General features: G+C 42.9%; 1 protein-coding gene across 1 annotated transcript; it reads right to left on the bottom strand.

Moving 5' to 3' along the window:
- Positions 1-411: 411 nt before the first annotated feature.
- Positions 412-17456, bottom strand: LOC109415202 (interferon-related developmental regulator 2). Its single transcript, XM_019689087.3, has 2 exons — positions 16526-17456; positions 412-2382 (listed from the first exon to the last, which is right to left on the bottom strand). The coding sequence occupies exons 1-2, from the start codon at positions 16551-16553 to the stop codon at positions 1103-1105; spliced, it is 1308 nt and encodes a 435-aa protein (XP_019544632.1). The 5' UTR covers positions 16554-17456; the 3' UTR covers positions 412-1102.
- Positions 17457-18190: the final 734 nt, after the last annotated feature.

Genomic DNA, 18190 nt, shown 5'->3' with positions numbered 1-18190 from the left:
ACGGCGAACTTTATTCGATCGTAAAGTTCTGCGGAGTCCACAGTAAGTACGATTTGCTGCCACAATGCGCCTCTGAATTTCTCTGCTGGTGTCCTTATCGGCGGTCATAAGGGATGAGTCATAAGGGATCGTAAATAGCCATCAGTGTTCGAAGTACGTCACGCTTGGCGGAGTGCTTGGTACCGAACAGAAGCTCTCGGTTGCGGTCTGTGCAGAGTTTGTAACTGAAAACATCCGACGTTTTGTTCCACCACATACCGAGAGAACCTTTTTTATGGCGAGCTCCGTGACAGACTAACTTGATAGAATTCACACATTCGAATCGAACATGGTAGGTACGGTAAACAGGTAATTAGGATTGATAACACATTGCTTATTCATATGGAGCTTTTCTTTCACATTCACAACACGTTTTGTTTGCCCTTTCAGGATCACTTCTAGTTTCTTTTGCAGAACGAATCTAGTTGTGACTTTATTGGTATACATACACATAAACGATTTTTACTACATGCAATTTGTTTTTCACTATATTAACTTACCGTTTTCTTTTTTTTTGCAATATTGAGTAGTCATTTTACGATCGGGGAGCTATCATAATTAAGGAAAGTTCGACAATTCTAACCACAGCTACTTTAATTAGGAAATTCGGCGATTAATATTTCTTGCGATTGAGTTAATAAAATAATTGCCATTTGATTTTCCTTTGCTGCTCGTTCCTACGCAGGGAGGATAAATCAAGCAAATTCAACGAAACGATGCGTACTTAACTTGTGGAATCGATCACACCAGACGGAGTGTACGATCTCAGTGTAAGTTTTGATTTAACGAAATTCGATAAAGTTTTAACGATTGGAAAATTAAAAAAATGACGCGTTCACAGTTGTTTGATTCTCGGTAATCGTTTTACTAAGATCATCAACAGGAAAATTCAAATTTGTAGGTAAGGTACCGATGATAAATTCTTAGAATTAAACATTTATAGGTAGTTCTGCTACCGAAAAAAAAACTCCATATCAAATGCCTAAAACAAAAAATCCTATAATCATAAAAAATATAAATCACACGATTCTATATACAGCAACATTCACCCCCAGATCCCCCCCTAGTTGACAACAGCCGATCGTTTATCGCGGTTCTTGCCCCGGGTGATGGTCCGTGCCTTGAACGCGGCAGCATTGATGAACTTCTTCTCGGCCTTGGCCACCTTCAGACTGCGCTCCAGTTCGTCCATTTTGGCGCCTAACTCCAGCACGTCCCGCAGGAACTCGTTCTCCGCCAGGTGTACGTTCATTCCGAATCCGAGCGCATTCCGCAGGCAGATGTACTGATGATGCAGCGACCAGGTGTCCAGCAGGAGGGTTTCCTTGCCGAACTTGATGGAGATTTCCGGCGAGATGTCCTCCTCCAGATAGCGGTGCACGTCACGGAACGTCGCCCGTTGAACTTTGCGGTCCCGTTTGGCGCGGTACTTGTGCGCATCGGTGGCCAGCTTCTGCGTGGCTTCGATCAGATCCGGCAGTTCGTCATCGAGGAAGGTGTCGTCGTGCGAGCGGCCACTCTCCAGAATTAGGGCAATGGTTTCTCCGGCGATCATCCGGACATCCAGATGAGGGCTTTGCAGCATTCCCACCAGCTTACTGATCGATGGAATCATCTGATTGTTGCTGTTGACGAGCGATACCAGATCTCCAGAGGGGATCAACGTCAGCAGCAGGGCCCATGCGCTGAGAGCTGCACTGTGTAGGGCAGCTGCATCCGCGTTGGCAGTGCTAGGAGTGTTATCTCCCTTGAGGTAGCTTCCGGAGAAGATGCCCTCGAAGTTCTTCATCAGCGGCAGTAGATCTCCGATGTCATCTGTTCCGAGGAAGTTTAGTAACCCAAGGGCCATGCAACACTTGGCACGGGCATCGTACGAAGCAGCTCCATCCTGAGCCGTCGCCAACAGGACCGGTTTCAGCACGTTCATCATTCCGTTGATTTCCTGGGCTCCCTCGAGCTGGATCACCAACAGCGGGATGATCCGCGCGGCCCAGGCCTGCTCTGCTCCCTTGCCCTTCTTGACGGACTTCTCGATGGCGTCCATCAGTGTCATCTTGCGGTCGTCGATGAAGTCCGGGATGTAGTGATGCACCAGCGTTTCGTTGATCACTTGGAATGCGTTGATCCGGGTCTGGAGCGACTTGTCGGTGGCGTTCTCGATCGCCTGCAGCAGTTTCTCCTCGTGCTTCTCGAAACCGCTGCCAGCCTCGGCTTGGGTCGAGTCACCGTCGGTGTTGTTGTTGTAGGCATCGTTCAACGTTTCCGATTGAGTCGAGTACACGCTGGCGTTGTCGTTGGATGTATCGTCGTCCGAATCGTTGTTGTGATGGGAGTTGCCATTGGCTGAAAGTGGGAGAAAAATTGGACTTTAGTATGGAAAAAAGTGTATTAAAACCCAATGGAGTTAGGCCTCGTCTTTGTGGCAGATTAGTCAAGAAGAACACGATTGATTACTGCGTCAGCCAAAAATGACGATGGAGTCTTCTTGATGTGCGAAGCAAACGTAGCGCGAACATTGCGTCCGGCTCTTATATCTTTTGGCCAGATCCGGCTGCGCATTGCCAGGATCCATCGACAGGAGGAGAAAACTCGGGCGCCGATTCAACACACATCGACTGGAATTCGCTGGGGTAAAAAGTTCCTTTGTCGAATAACTGAAGAAACGAGCGCAATCAAGAACGCCTTCATCGCCGGCGAGAATAATTTAGGTGAACTACGCACCCAGAGAAAGCAGTGGATCACAGAACAGACGAGGTGTGAAGGAACGCCAATGTCGAGATAGAGCTAGCGTCAACGCTATTTGGCTCTGGAGAAGGAAGTGAAACGCTCATGTAGTCGGGACACAATTAAGTGGCCGGACTCCGTAGCCGACGAAGGCAAGAAAGCCGCAAACATCGGCGACATTCATTTCCTCTACGATGTATCACGTCGCCTCAATGAGACTCAGCTGAATGCTACGATTTGGCCTGCTGGATAGAGATCAACATCCGTGAAGCTTGATGAATGCGCCTGTGTTGAAGCTTACGTGGACGATCTAGTCAACACAGCGAACAGCTTGAGCGAGACCGGATAAGTTAATGAGTGGTTGGCGTTGTTGCTGAAGAAAGGACTCCCAGAATACTACAACTCAATGATCATGGGGCTTCAAGCATCGGGAATCGAACTTTGTGAAGGCGAAGATATTGCAGGATGGTCGCTGAAGAAGTCAACTAAAGGAGCATTGTCCACGAAGCAGAACCAAGGCGTATAAGAAAACAGGAGCGTGCTTTACGTGCAAAAAGTTCGGACATTTTGTTGCGAATTGTCCCCAGAAGCAGTGTGCTGCTAAGTTGAAGAGAAGTGCTATGTGTACCATGCTGACCATGGAGGGCGAAGAGGGTGTTTCGATAGAACTCGAGCTCGATGAAGGTTCAGTCGAAATTCAAGACGTTTTGCAAGTTCCTGATTTCGTGGCCAATCCTTTCATCGGTAAATGAAATTTGCCTGAAAAGTCTGACGATGGTGTTCAATGCAGAAAAGTGTGAAGTCGAGGATAAAAGATGACATGTGATCGCGTCTGGCTTCGTTGTAGACGGACTGAATCGATTGAACCACAAGAAGATCCTCAAAACCTTCCTGACGGTTGAAGCTGGAATTTGGCACAAGAGGCTTGGTCATTGGAATTAACAAGGTATGTTCACATTGACAACAATTGTGAAACGACTCGAACTCAAAAAAGAAGCTAGCCAGAAATGCGTATCATGTGTCAAAGGCGAACAAGCAAGGAACTCGATTTGTTTAAGTTTACCAAGAGCAAAGTGGTTTGCTGGATTTGGTTCATGCGGACGTTTGTGGACCTGATTTGAATGTGGACCGTCAATAGGAGGAAGCCGTTATTTCCCAACTTTTACGGATGATGCAAGTCGAAAAGTGTTCGTGTATTTCTTGACATTCAAAGGATAGGTGTACGAAGCGTACGAGGACTGAAAAACTATTGCGGAGCGTCAATCTGGACGGAAACTGAGAATCCGAATGGTACAATGGTACAGCATTAGTAAATGAAAAGCAGTATGAAGCGTAATGGAGTTGAGCACCAGACATCGTGTCCATATAAGCCGGAACAACATGGAACAGCGAAACGTATGAATCGAACTCTCGCCCAGCTGAACAAAAGCAAAGGGTTGAGGCGTAGTGGTCGGGAGCGCTGAATTCTAGGCAAGTATACCGATTTTGTTTGTTATAGTCAAAATGCTGTCCCAGCTTTTCCTCAACGGTTAGATAGATGACCCGAAAACAGTTACCGAGGCATTATAGCGAGATGACCATAGGCTGTGCGAGGAAGCAATGAAGAATGAAATCAATGCTCTTAGATGAGACTGATATTGAAGGGATGTTCGCAGCGACTCGGAATTGATGACACCGAAGTCTACTCACCAATTGTTCGGTATTCAATAATGCGTTACCTGTGGGCTGTAGCAGTGTAGTTCAATTTGGACATCGAGTAAATGGAAGCAATAACAATATGTTTGCAAGGCAAGTTGAAGGTTGAGTATATTTACATGGAGCAATCTGAAGGCTTACAATGTGTAAGCCAAAGCTTGCGTTGTACGGGCTTAAACAATCGAGCAGGGTTTGGAATATCGAACCAGATGAATGAGGCATTACAAGAATTCATCCTGACAAGATCAAATCAAGTTTCGTGCCTGTATTTCATCATTGAATGAGGGCGAATGACGTGTATTGCCGTATATGCAAATGATTTTTTGATTTTCACAAACGATGCTGGAATGAAGATTAAGGTAAATCTTTTCCTGAATAATAGATTCAAAATTAAATATTTCGGCGGCACAAGGTTTTGTTTGGGACTGAAGCTAACAAGGAGTCGCGAGAAAGGCAAGCTTGTCATCGATCAGCAAAACTGCATAACTAAACTACATTGAATCCTGCGGATGCAACTTTGAAGCTAGACTAAACTATGAGCCCCAGTACTCCCGAAGAAGAAGAGGCGATGAAGGATGTTCCGTTCAAGAAATAAGTCGATTCCATCGTGTGGCCAACGAACAAGTTGCTCCGATCAACGCAATGTTTGTCATAAACTGTTTGACTGGTGTGTAGGCACTCTTATATTGACTGGTTTGCTGAATATGATACACCGCGCGGTCTTTGTAATGTTCCAAATGCGCATTTGCACGAAATTCTACGCGGCAAATGCCTGAGGCAAGGAACAGCCGCACTTGAGGAAACGCCGCAATGTTATCTCCCATAAGAATGGAGTAAAAGGGGAGCAAAAACGCGGCTGTTCCTTTTCCCAGGGATTCGCCGCGTGTACTTTTGGGCAAATGCGCTAATAGGCAACGTCGAAGCATGTTTTCAAATGCAAGTAAGGCGAGGGCAGAAGACGGATTGCGGCTACGAAACGGACCCGTTTCGGTCTACAAAACCAGCTGAAATTCCATAGGCTGCGAACGTGCACAAATAGACAAAACTCGCGTTCTGCAAGACTCTTGATTCATCCGTTCGCTATATACGGCCATGTATCGTGGAAGTTGAGAACAGTTGACCGGAGAGCCTTTGGAGAACGTAAAGTTCTGCGAACATGGCGTACAATATTCGGTGTTACACTGGTGGTATTGAATATGAAGAGATGAACATACCCTGGTAGAGGTGAAATACTGACGATCAAAACGTGATATTGGTTTGATAATGATATAAGAGATAAAAGATCTGAAAATAATATCTAGAAAATGTTCCTGGAACATCTGAACAATATCAAAATTTGATATTTCAAGATCAAACGAATAGCTCGCTGCTATTGGTTAGATCTTACAAAATCTAAATATGATATGATGATGATGTTCCAGGAGTAAATTTGTGATATTATTTTTAGATCTTTTATCTCAAATATCAATCAAACCAATATCACTTTTTGATGTCCATATCGAAATATGCTATTATTTAGCTCTTTTCCTCTACCAGGGTAGTAAGACGAATAAAACACCGCAAGCTGCAGTAGGCTGTGGAAAACTTTAGCTTGAACGACAAGCTATAATCATATTCAGCAAAGAACCAGGAAGGCGTTGACTTTTTGTAGTTGATGAGAACCTTCTTCTTCTTCTTCTTTATGGCTGGACTTTCGCATTGGAACTTGGTCTGCCTCTCTTCAACTTAATGTTCTTAGAACACTTCCACAGTTATTAATTGAAGGACTTTCTTTGCCTGCCATTGCATGAATCTGTATATTGTGTGGCAAGTACAATGATACATCATGCCCAGGTAGTCGAGAAAATTTTCCCGAAAAACATAATGGAGCACTACAAATGCACATGCAAATATAACATATTGGAGTGGAACACTACAAATGCGTAATCACACTTGGACAAATACAACACAGAACATATATTTTGCCCTGTTACCCTAGTGGATAACAATTTCCGATGACAGAATGACGAGGTTTCATAAATTTTATTGGTCCATCAGTCAATCCTGTAATCGTATTTTCTCCGGCAGGTTGCCTTTGGTTCGCAGCATTAGTTACTTTCATAGCTCTGTTTTGTCTAGGAATAGGAGGCAATCAGTGAAGTACTAGATTGAAAGTAGTGAGCTGGATTTTTGTATGGTGAGATGTTCAATTCTCCATTTCTGCAATGAAATGGTGCAAACAGCGTGGCTTATATGATTTCTTGGCTAATTTGATGCTGTTTGAGCAAAAGTTTGGGTAACTTTGTTGTTGTATTATTCATTTCATGCAACTTCAACAACACAGTTACCCAAACTTTTGCTCAAACAGCATCAAATTAGTCAAGAAATCATAATACCCACGCTGTTTGCACCATTTCATTGCAGAAATGGAGAATTGAACATCTCACCATACAAAAATCCAGCTCACTACTTTCAATCTAGTACTTCACTGATTGCCTCCTATTACTAATCCAAAGGGGGCACCCAATTTGGGTTTTATAACTAGAGTTCTATAACTTGAAGGCTGGCCAGGGAAAGGTTTACATCTCTAGTACTTTATCACGGCCGGAAATGGCCTGAATGTTGGCAATCGAAATAGGATTGCGAGCCTCTATTCTGCCAGAGTAAGGGAATATTTACAAGTTAAAATAGCACATTTAACACAAAAATAAAACTTGCAATAATTGTAGCCCAAGTATAGTGTATCAAGTAAGTATGGCGGATCAAGTAAGTCAAATTGTCCCAGACCCTATCTGGCATTTGATCTCCTTTCTCTTTTTGACTCCCAAGGAGAATTGGTTAAACCAATTTGGTTTATTTGCATAGAGAAACGTTTTCCTTTGAAAACATTGAACAAAGAATTAATATTTTGTGCTGCTGCCAGGGATGGGAACACTCACTTGCAAAGAGTTACACTGCCCCTATTCGCATAACAGTCCCATGTTTGCTGGGTTTCCTATTCACATGGGACTGTTGTGCGAATGTGGGCAGTACACTCACTTGCAGTTTTCTCAGCTTAGAAGCGTGCAATCAAAAAACGATGCATGGACGACTTTTGCCTTGTGGTTTTGTCTAAAGCATTGCTGAATAGAGTAGGGGTCGCACACGAATCCCAAAGTCGTGACAGAGCTGTGAAAGCGACTCTCCACGAGGTGAGTGTAATTTACATTCACCTCGTGGAGAGTTGCCTTCGCAGCTCCCTCACGACTTCGGCATGCGTGTGCGACCCCTACTCTATTCGACAAACTTTTAGACAAAAGTCGTCCATACATCAATTTTTGATAGCACGCTTCTGAGCTGAGAAAACTGCAAGTGAGTGTTCCCAACCTTGGCTGCTGCTTGAGACAGAAGGATGATGAAAGTCAGATAGCTTTATGTTCAAACGCTAAAAAAATTGAAAATAGCATCATGTTGCTTCAGCAACATATTCCAGGCATCTTAACACCTGAATCGTTTTATCAATAAGACAAGCCGTGTGTTGTTACATCTTTCACGATGTTATTTGTGTACGCGCAAGCTTTATTTTGAAGTGCCTGTGCCAGGCACGAGTAAAACTATCATATGTGTATGCATATAGATAGATAGATAACTACTGATTTAGTATACATATTGCCAACAAAACCTCACACACAATGCTGAATCACTTTGTTCGTCCGCCACCCAGCACGCTCCTCCCTTGCTAACGTATCTGCAGGTTTTCATTCATCCACACCGTAGTCGTCGTCATCGTCAGACATTAATAAAGCCGCCACTACTAACACAAGCTCCGAGCGCACCTGACACGCGAACGAAACACAACACGTTGCCAGCTGTTTGCGAAAAAATAAGCATTTTGGCTCTTGTTCACATCAGAGTTCGCGATCCGAGGAAGAAAGATCTTAATCTTCCTTCGTTTGTGTGATTGATTCCATTTGGCGCGGATCCTTTTCAGCGGGATCGGCCACGTCCTCCCAGGCGCGTCACGAGTACAACTCGTGATGAGGAAACAACGACATTATCTGATTTGCACACCAATATGTGAGGCAGTGCGCAGAAGTGTCCCGAACCTAGGTCTTTGTTCCACCACGACGGGACGGGGGAAATAGCAGTAAACAGCGATTGAGTTGCAATTAGGTACCTATCTAACTATATCTATACACCATGCGAATGATGACTAGCACTAATGTGTTGTTTGCACATTCTAGATTTTATTAGTCATCGAATTGGAAAGATCTTTCGTTTGATTGGAGCGCCTTTGGATGGCATCCAAGAATCCAGGAGGGGACATGTAGTTCAAAAATCTAGAATTGGAAATATTTCACTTTGGCACCACTCTATAAAGTGGGGAACACCGCGCCAAGGACACGCATCAGAAAGTACATAATTTTTAGTGACGACTACAACAGGGCTGGTAGCGGTTCTCTGCTTAAAGGAAAGAGGTCTGTCACGTATTTCTTCAAAACCTTGGTGAATTCTTCGACTCACCTACAGATTTCGCTATAAACTATTAAACGTCTATAGATACATCAGGCCAAACATTTCAATAGGTCCTATCTGCATTTGAGAGGCTCTCTTTGTTCACTTTCTCTTTCAATTATTGCAATGTAATGGTACACTTTTCAACTACTTTTGCAGTACAAATCAAAAGACGATTGTTTTGAGCATCGTTCAATGCAAGGAGACAATCATAATACAAATAAACAGCTGAGATACTAACGAAAGAGAGGGAAACCAAAGAGAGCCTCTCTTCTGCAGATAGGACCTTTAGACATGTTTTGCCTGAAATAGATATAGACGACTTGGAAAAAAAATCGTGACATTCATATATCATTGAATTTTATTTAATATTGAATCAGGTATAACATGCTTTCAGAACAGAATGAATTTTTCAGCCTATCTAGATGCATGGGAAATTCCTTGTCTAAATCGTCCAAGAAACCGTTTTTTCTTCGATCGCAATACCCAGTTGCGAATTCAACTATTGCGCAACAAAAATTTGTTATGACAATCCACCCATTGTGACATAAGTTTGTCCCAACTTGAACATAATAGGATAAAGATCGCACACCGAAACTTTAGATTCGGTAAACACTGCAACGTTGTTGATAGATCTACCACCAAACAGATTCGATTTTGGATTAGTAATAATCGATTATTCAAGAGTTGAAAAGTACGCAACAAATTCAGCTTCCGTTTTGTCTGCATCAAAAAAAAATTGAGATCATGTCATTATCTGTTACCGGTTGGGATAAACAGTAATCGCTGTGCCTTCTTTGTTGCTTGTTTTGTGCTTCCTTTGTCCGACAATGCTTTTCACTGATATATAGCATCCCTGCTCACAAGTTTCTACCTCATGCTTCCACGGGTCAAGCGATGACAAAGACCGCCAGCTAAGAGTTGTGTGCTTAGTTGGTAGTGCAGCCTGGGCACTGTTGTCCTTCTGACTTCAACTAGATTGAATAGGTACGTCCCGAGCGTCTGTTTACCAAGGAGGTGCAGCTCAAACAGCGTCTGCTCTCGCATTCTGCGGTTGAGTATGAAATGCTTCTCCACCGGAAGCTATACCTAAGGTGGCAGCCCCACCACGGTGGATAAGGGACCTTAGATCAACAACCTACTGTTCCCGAAAACTCAAAAACCGTTACAGAAACCGAAAATGAAAGATTACAAACTGATTCAACGGCAACGACTTTTAGCGAAGCAACGGACAAGAATTGGAACTTGGAATGTATTAACTCTAGTCCAGCAGGGTAAACTAGCACAACTAGCCAATGAGGCATGGCGTATGGAGCTTGAGATCCTAGGATTGAACGAAGTCCTATTAGACGAATGCACCGGTGAACTGAATTCATCGCGGTACGATAATTTCAATCAGAAGTGAACGATTTCCAATTAGAATTGAACGATTTCCAATCAGAATTGAACAATTCTGATTGAGAATGGCCCCACTCTAGTGTCAACTGCACTCTTCTATGAGAGAATAATTGTAGCCAGATTCAGAACACGAGTTCGAAACCTTACCATGATCCAATGTTACGCGCCAACCGATGCTGCCGAAATGCAAGACAAAGAGAACTTTTACAGCCAACTGAATGCTGTCGAGTGCTGAGGTAGTGATTGATGGGGAAGTGTTTGAAGTTGTTGAAGAATTTGTTTATCTTGGAACACTTGTGACATGTGACAATGACGTTTCCCGTGAAGTGAAAAGGCGTATTGCAGCTGCGAATAGGGCCTTTTACAGATTGCGTAGTCAGCTTAGGTCCCGTAACTTGCAAACGCAAACAAAATTTGCTCTGTCTAAGACGCTGATTCATCCGGTTGCCCTCTACGGTCACGAAGCGTGGACGTTAAAGGAGGTAGACCGAAAAGCTTTTGGAGTTTTTGAGCGCAAAGTGCTGCGGACAATTCTCGGTGGGAAACAAGAAAATGGAGTGTGGCGCAGACGCATGAATCACGAGTTGTACCAAGTGTACGAAGATGCGAATATTGTCAAACGTATAAAATACGGCAGACTTCAGTGGACTGGACACGTAGTGCGAATGTCGGAAGAAAGAATAGCGAAAACAATATTCAGCAGAGAACCCGGTAGAGGTAGGCGACTTCGTGGGCGGCCACGAACTCGCTGGCTGCACGCGGTTGAAGAAGATCTACGATCCCTACACGTTCGGGGAAACTGGAGGAACATCGCCCAAGACCGACGAAGATGGTGCTCTACTATACGCTCGGCATTGGAGTAAAGTTACTTTGTAGCCAACAAGGTATCAAGGTATCAAGGTAGGAATGCTGTCGTGGACAAGATTTAGAAAGGTGATATCAAGGGCGACTTCAACGTGAAGGTTGGGTTCGGCAACTCGGATTATGATGAGCATGTCATGGGACGAAATGAGCGAGAACGGAGAGCTGTTTGCAGAGTTTTGTGGCAACAATGACATGGTGATTGGGAGAACGCTCTTCCCTCATCAACCGGTGAAAGTGGCATGGGTTTCCCGTGATGGCGTCACGGAAAATTAAATCGACCACATCTGCATCAGCCGAAAATAGAGACGGAGCCTTCTTGATGTGCAGAATAAACGTAGCGCCGATATTGCGTCCGACCATCATTAACAGGAGACAATCAGGCGTCGGTTCAACACACGCCGACTGGAAGACGCTGCGGTGAAAAGGTCCTTCGTCAAGGAGCTAGAGAACCGTGCTGCGGATATTCCGGAAGGTGAAAGCGTAGAAGATCAATGAAGCGCCATCAAGAAAGTCTTCATCGCCACCGGCGAGAATAATTTGGGTGAATTAAGCCCCCGGAGAACCCGATCACAAATGATACCTGGAGGAAGATAGAGTAGCGAAGGAACGCCAAAGCCGCGATAGTGCGAGCATAAACACGAAGAACCAAAGCAGTAGCCCGTCAGCACTATTCGGCTCTCGAGAAGGAAGTGAAACGCTCATGTAGAAGGGACAAAAGATTGACGCAACTGTGTGGACCACGTTGCCACGCTTCGTATCATCGTGGAGCAAATCAATGAATTCCAAGAGTCTCTCTACCTGGCGTTCATTGATAACGAAGAAGCTTTCGACCGTCTCAACCCCGAAAATATGTTGGGAGTCCTCAGCCCAAGAGTGTCCTTGATATAATCATGGGCTTCATTCAAGCACAGTACAGGGCAGAGTACTGAACAACGATATCTTGTCCAACCCTAGCCGGGTCGTCACTGGAGTAAGGCAGGGACAGTCTTGCAAACATTCGACACTTTTCACTACCTTCATTTCGTTGCCGCAGTCGGGTGTCAGCTTGCTTTGTTACATTCGTGCGCTACCGTTACCTCTTAGATACAACACGAGCGGTAAAACGAAGTTCAATTAACCGTTATGTGTCCGACAATTTTGTTGCTTTTTTCTACACCGTGCTTTTCAAATGGGCGCTGGGTACCCGGGTACCCTGTCGGCCACATAAGGGTTAACATAAGAAAGCGTCAAATCAATATCGTCTGACACGATGACATTTGTCTAATTCTAGCTTTTCGCATAGATTTACAGCCAATTCCGATTATGAATGCTAGTAATAGATTATTCTTGCATGTTGCATTGAATACGACACACATTTGGCCAACACAGCATTATGGAAGAAGACAGGAATAACAAAAGCAGAACCGTCTCCCAAAGACGCTATCGTGGTAAAGTGCATTCGTTTGACATTTTTGTTTCGTACAGTAGTTTGATTGCTTGTGTGGCGAATGTCGGAGCCAAAGGAGGCCGAATATCGACGAAAAGGTTCAAATGACTGTGATCTCTAACAAGACTGGGCAGGGATATATACTATCACCGCAACTGTTCATCATCGTAATCTCGTTGATCCTAGTAAGTGCGATTGATCGTGAACCAAATCTTGGGTTGCTGTGGCAGCCCATTACCATGGAGCACCTAAATGATTTCAAATTGGCTGATGACGTTGCTCTCTAGCTCAACGGCGCTCTGATATGCAGAGCAAGCTCGATGATCTTGCCAATCGCTCCTTGGCGGTAGGTTTTACCATCTACGTCATCAAGAACAAATCGTTAGATGTAAATACGATCAGCATGGGCGAAACTACGGTTTTTTGCCAGGGGGTGCACTACAAACAAATATTCGTTAGTTCATTCATTCATCATTCATCGCTCCATATCTGACAGCAATGTATCAAAATCCTAGGGGGTGCCTGGCAACCCCGGAACCCCCGGTAGTTTCGCCTATGACGATCAGCCCTTGCAACTTTACGATAGCTGGGCAATCTGTGGAGAATGTTGAAAGCTTCCGATATCTTGGTAGTCAAATGGCAGCCGATGGTGGCATCAAGATCGACATTGCTGCACTGTTGGAGTAAATCGGTAACGCAGTGTGCTGATGACCTCCTTGGAAACCAAAATTTCCTTAGCAACTTAAGTTTTCTTCAATAAACAACGCTGTTAGCTTTTTTCATTCCTGTTCAAGCTCTCCATCAAGCTAGTTATAAATAAATTCGTTCCTCTGTTAAACTTTGCGTTTTACACTTTTCTAACCATCAAGATGCACGGATCAAGAAGATGAGAGCTGCCTTTGCGAGTTTAAGAAATGTATGGAAAAACAAGCAGATCAGTCGACACACCAAAATCCGAATTTTCAACTAGAAAGTGAAATCGTACGTGAACGTGTACGTCAGTGAAACTTGGTATGTATCAATGGAGAACACTCAACGGCTGCAGGTCTTCATCAATAGATGTCTGCGGTACATTATTCATGCATGGTGGCCTCAAAATTGAATCTCCAACATGGAGCTCCATCGTCAATGTCATCAAAAGCCGATAGCGACAGAAATTCTGGAGCGAAAGTGGAGGTGAATCGGCCATACCCTACTCAGGAGCGGAAACAAAATCTGAAGGCAAGCGTTCGATTGGAACCCAGTAGGACATCGCAGAAGAGACAGACCCAGAGGCTCATTGCGAAGCAGTCTCAATAACGAAATAAATCAAGTCGACAGAAATTTGACCTGGCCACAGGTCAAGGCGATGGCTGACAATCGCCCAGGATGGAGATCTTTCTTTCCGGCCCTGTGCACCACCGTGGGCGTGGGTGTCTAGGACTAAAAGTAAGTAGTAAGTTACTTTTAGAAATTCTTGCTCCAATTATTCATGATCGGATTCAACCAGCTATCTCAGCTGTAACTTCACAAGGATTCCTTCAAAAATGTACCTAGAGATTATTTTTCAGTGATATCTTCAAAATTCCTCCAATGATTCTTTAGGAATTTATCTTTGCATTCTTCCTGGAAATCCCTTAAAGATTTTGTGTTGAAATTACTGCTAGAATGCTACTGGAATTTCCCCAGGTATTCGTTGTGGAAATCCTCCAAGAAGTCTTGCTGGGATCCTTCAGCACTTCCTGCTGCGAATCTTTCGGGAGTTCTTGGAGAACTCCTAAGAGCAATTGAACAGCAAGAGCTTCTAGTGGCAATGGCAAAATAATTCTTGCATAAATTTCTGGGGAATCTCAAAAGGAATTCCTGGAGGAATTCTTGAAAACCACAGTAGGGAATTCTTGAGGATTTTGAAGAGCAACTCACTAATATAATCTCGGCAAACGCCAGAACCACCGTGGCTCAGCAAATATTTATACTGAATCTCGGTAAAAAAAACGCTTGTAAGCTGAATCTCGGTAAATTTGTTTCCTGAACCTTAGCAAACAAATAACACGATTGCTGAGAGATCTCGTTGAAAAACAAATTTGCTGAGCGTTCGGTGGTGCCAATCTAGATAAAAAGCAGGAAAAATTGCCGAGATTCAGCGAAAAAAAATTAAGTGTGTATATCTGCAAGTATCCTTGGTGGAATCACTAAAGGAATAATTGCGGGAATTCTTGGAAAAATCCCTGGAGGAATTCATAAAGAGAGGGAACTTCAAGTGAACTCCCAAAAGGGTCCCAGGAGAATTTTTTAAATGTATATCTCCAGCTAGCAAATCCTGCAGGATTTTCCAGAGGGTCTAATTTTGGGATTCATCCAAAAATGTGTGATAGGATTCCTCAAAAGCCCACATCCTTCCAGTGATTTCTCAAAGGATTCCTCCAGAGAGTTATCTTAGGATTCTTATGAAAATACCTCCTGCGATTCTTCCAAAATATTCTTCAAGGATTCCTTTAGGAATTTCTCTTCCAGTATCAGTAATTACTCCTACTAGGATTAATTTCTCTAGGAATTCTTGTTGGCAGGTACACTAGTAGAAATCAAGAACTACTCTTAAAACTCCCGGAAAGAACATCAGAAAAATCTCGAAAGGTACTCTGAGAGCAAATCCGAAAAATAAACTCTGAATGGTATCTTAGGAAGAACTGCTGAAAAAATCCATAGACATAATTCTACGGCAAACCTCTAGGAAAAAATAACGGAAGACTCTGGAAGAAACTGCAGGACGAATTCTGTGAGCAACCGCAAAACAATTCAAAGAAGGAATTACGATAGAAATAAAAAGGGAAATCCCAGAAGAAACTCAAGGAAGAATCTTGGATTTTCTGACCAAATCTTTGAATTTTCCGGAATCGCTTGAAATAGCTAAATGCTCACAGGGATCACAGGTTTTCGTTTCCAGAATTTAGTAGTATTCATCGGAATATCCAGGATTATCGGAACCTCTGGATCTAGGAATACTTGGGGTCTAAAGACCAAGTACACCCAAGTACCCTGTTTGTACAGCTGTTGTTCGGCCAACATTGGCATATGTATTTCTTGTGTGGCGGTGAAAGGACTATATGTGCTGTGATAAGGAGCTATATGCTCTCTTTAAACTTTATGCGTTTTTTAGCACATAAAACTATTGCAATGTCGCGTTTATCATGTGTTAAACTAACTTAATTTGCAATGGAGAACGCCATATATCTCTTAGGAAGCTTTCTATTTGCTACACAAGCATTTCAGGCCAAACATGTCTAAAGGTCCAATCTGCAGAAGAGAGGCTCTCTTTGGTTTCCCTCTCTTTCGTTAATATCTCAGCTGTTTATTTGTATTATGATTGTCTCCTTGCATTGAACGATGGTCAAAACAATCGTCTTTTGATTTGTACTGCAAAAATAGTTGAAAAGTGTACCATTAAATTGCAATAATTGAAAGAGAAAGTGAACAAAGAGAGCCTCTCAAATGCAGATAGGACCTATTGAAATGTTTGGCCTGATTTCTCTCAAAATTTTCTCTTCTCAAAAAGATAGATATCTAAAAGTTTCCTTCAGAATTCCACCAAAAAATTAAGGGTTTAAAAAAACAGAAACTTATAGTCTAATTGTAACTATCTTCGGAAAACTCACTACTTCCACCAAAAGAGAATCGACAAAGGGAAAGCGATCATTTTAGTTAGGCATTGATGAAGAATATAATTCACCAGAAAAACTTGCTACTAGCCCTGCTACACTACACCAACAGCCATGGACATACACACGCGCTTTCATGAATTGTACAGACATTCCACACGCGCCACGACCTTGCTCGACTTGAATTGCCTTGAACTGAATGCTTATTCATCATCCACCAATCTCGAACATAGGTGCCTACAACTTTATGAAATTTTGGTCAAAAACTCACCCATATTTTTCCTTCGATTGCGAGGCATCTTGCTGCTGTTGGCCCCGGACTTCCTCCCGCCGCGATAGCTATCGGACCCTATTTTGACGGCTGCTTCGGTACCTGCTGTTGCCACGAACAATAAATCCAAACTGCTCTCTGGGCGACACTGATTTCAAAATCAAGCTCCTATTCCTCCCTCTCTCTTTCTTGCTCGTTTTCTTCTACACTCGCACTGTTTATTTCACTAGTTGTTGGCTCTAAATATAAAAATTGGCTTCTTGCACTTCTTCTAATAACAGCGGTTTTCGCTCTTTCAGCTGTTTCACGTAACTCGCCCACTATACGCTATTAGGACGATGATCAGGATCTTCTCGTTTGACAGTTCCCGTGGGTTTCCTCAGCGCTAATGAAAGTACCTTGACACGGGGCACCAGTTTTATACAAACAACCGCACTTGGCACCGCTTTTCACCAGCAACAATGACGAATAGTACTTTTTATCACAGGCAGCAATATTGTGCAATAGAACACCTTGCATGGTGCGCTTCTCGCCTCGCCTCTCGCTACGCTGCGCTGCTCTGCTACTACGGTCTCCTTCTCCTTCCTCTTCCAATCAAAACCGTCCGCCTACCGATTGGGGCCTCGCACTAGCGCTTCGCTAACTGATTGATTCACACACACGGGTGATTACACCACCGCTTGAAAGACTGCACTCGCACGACCAATCGACGCACCGGAGCAGAAGCAACAATGACTAATCACACGGGAATCACCCACCGACGAATTTGGGAACGGAAAAAAATCGATTTTCCACTGCAGCAGCACTGAAATATCACGCGTGTGCGAATGAGTTTTTCACCATTCGCGTTTGCACGACACAGCACAATCCATCAGCCAGCCAACACACTCGCGAACATGAAGAAAATTTTCAGCTTTTGACGTTTGATTGACGATGCGATGACGGAAACGCTGTCAAAAAGGCATGCGCGCGCGCGGGCGTCGTGTCCCAGTACGGAGGGTTAGCCTAACATTAGCCTAATGTGAGACTAACTGGCCAGCATGTTAGGCTAACTTTTTGTCTCACTTTTGGCTAATGTTAGTCTAAAATTAGACAGATATGACACACTTTTGTTAGACATGTTGCAAATTCGAAACATGTTTGTTAGTCTAACATTAGACTAACGTTAGACATGTTTTACTATGGGCTGTTAGACAAATGTTAGGCATAAATTTTATGCTGCTTGTTTTCATTCCAGCTGTCATCCGAGCAAGAAGTATGATTGTAGTAGTGAACTTTTGTCGACGTTCACTACTACAACCGTACTCTTGCCTCGAATGAAAGCTGGACGAAACAAATTCAATAAAAAAAACTCTGAGCCTGTTCAATTTCAATTTTAATTTTAACTTTTATTTTAATTTTGACTTGAATTTAAACTTGAATTTGAATTTGAATTAAATAAAAATTAAATTAAATTGAATTTATAATAAAATTAAATTAAAATTAAATTAAAATTAAATTAAAATTAAATTAAAATTAAATTAAAATTAAATTAAAATTAAATTAAAATTAAATTAAAATTAAATTAAAATTAAATTAAAATTAAATTAAAATTAAATTAAAATTAAATTAAAATTAAATTAAAATTAAATTAAAATTAAATTAAAATTAAATTAAAATTAAATT

Source organism: Aedes albopictus, chromosome 1 (assembly GCF_035046485.1).
Source record: "Aedes albopictus strain Foshan chromosome 1, AalbF5, whole genome shotgun sequence".
Taxonomy (NCBI): domain Eukaryota; kingdom Metazoa; phylum Arthropoda; class Insecta; order Diptera; family Culicidae; genus Aedes; species Aedes albopictus.
Note: the sequence above shows the minus strand (reverse complement) of the source record. Positions and strands in the feature narration are given on the sequence as shown.

Coding starts and splice junctions, on each gene's coding strand:
- LOC109415202 (XM_019689087.3), bottom strand. CDS start 16,553: ATGCCTCGCAATCGAAGGAAAAATATGG. Junction 2,383..16,525: donor CAATCGAAGGAAAAATATGG/GTGAGTTTTTGA, acceptor TCCCACTTTCAG/CCAATGGCAACTCCCATCAC.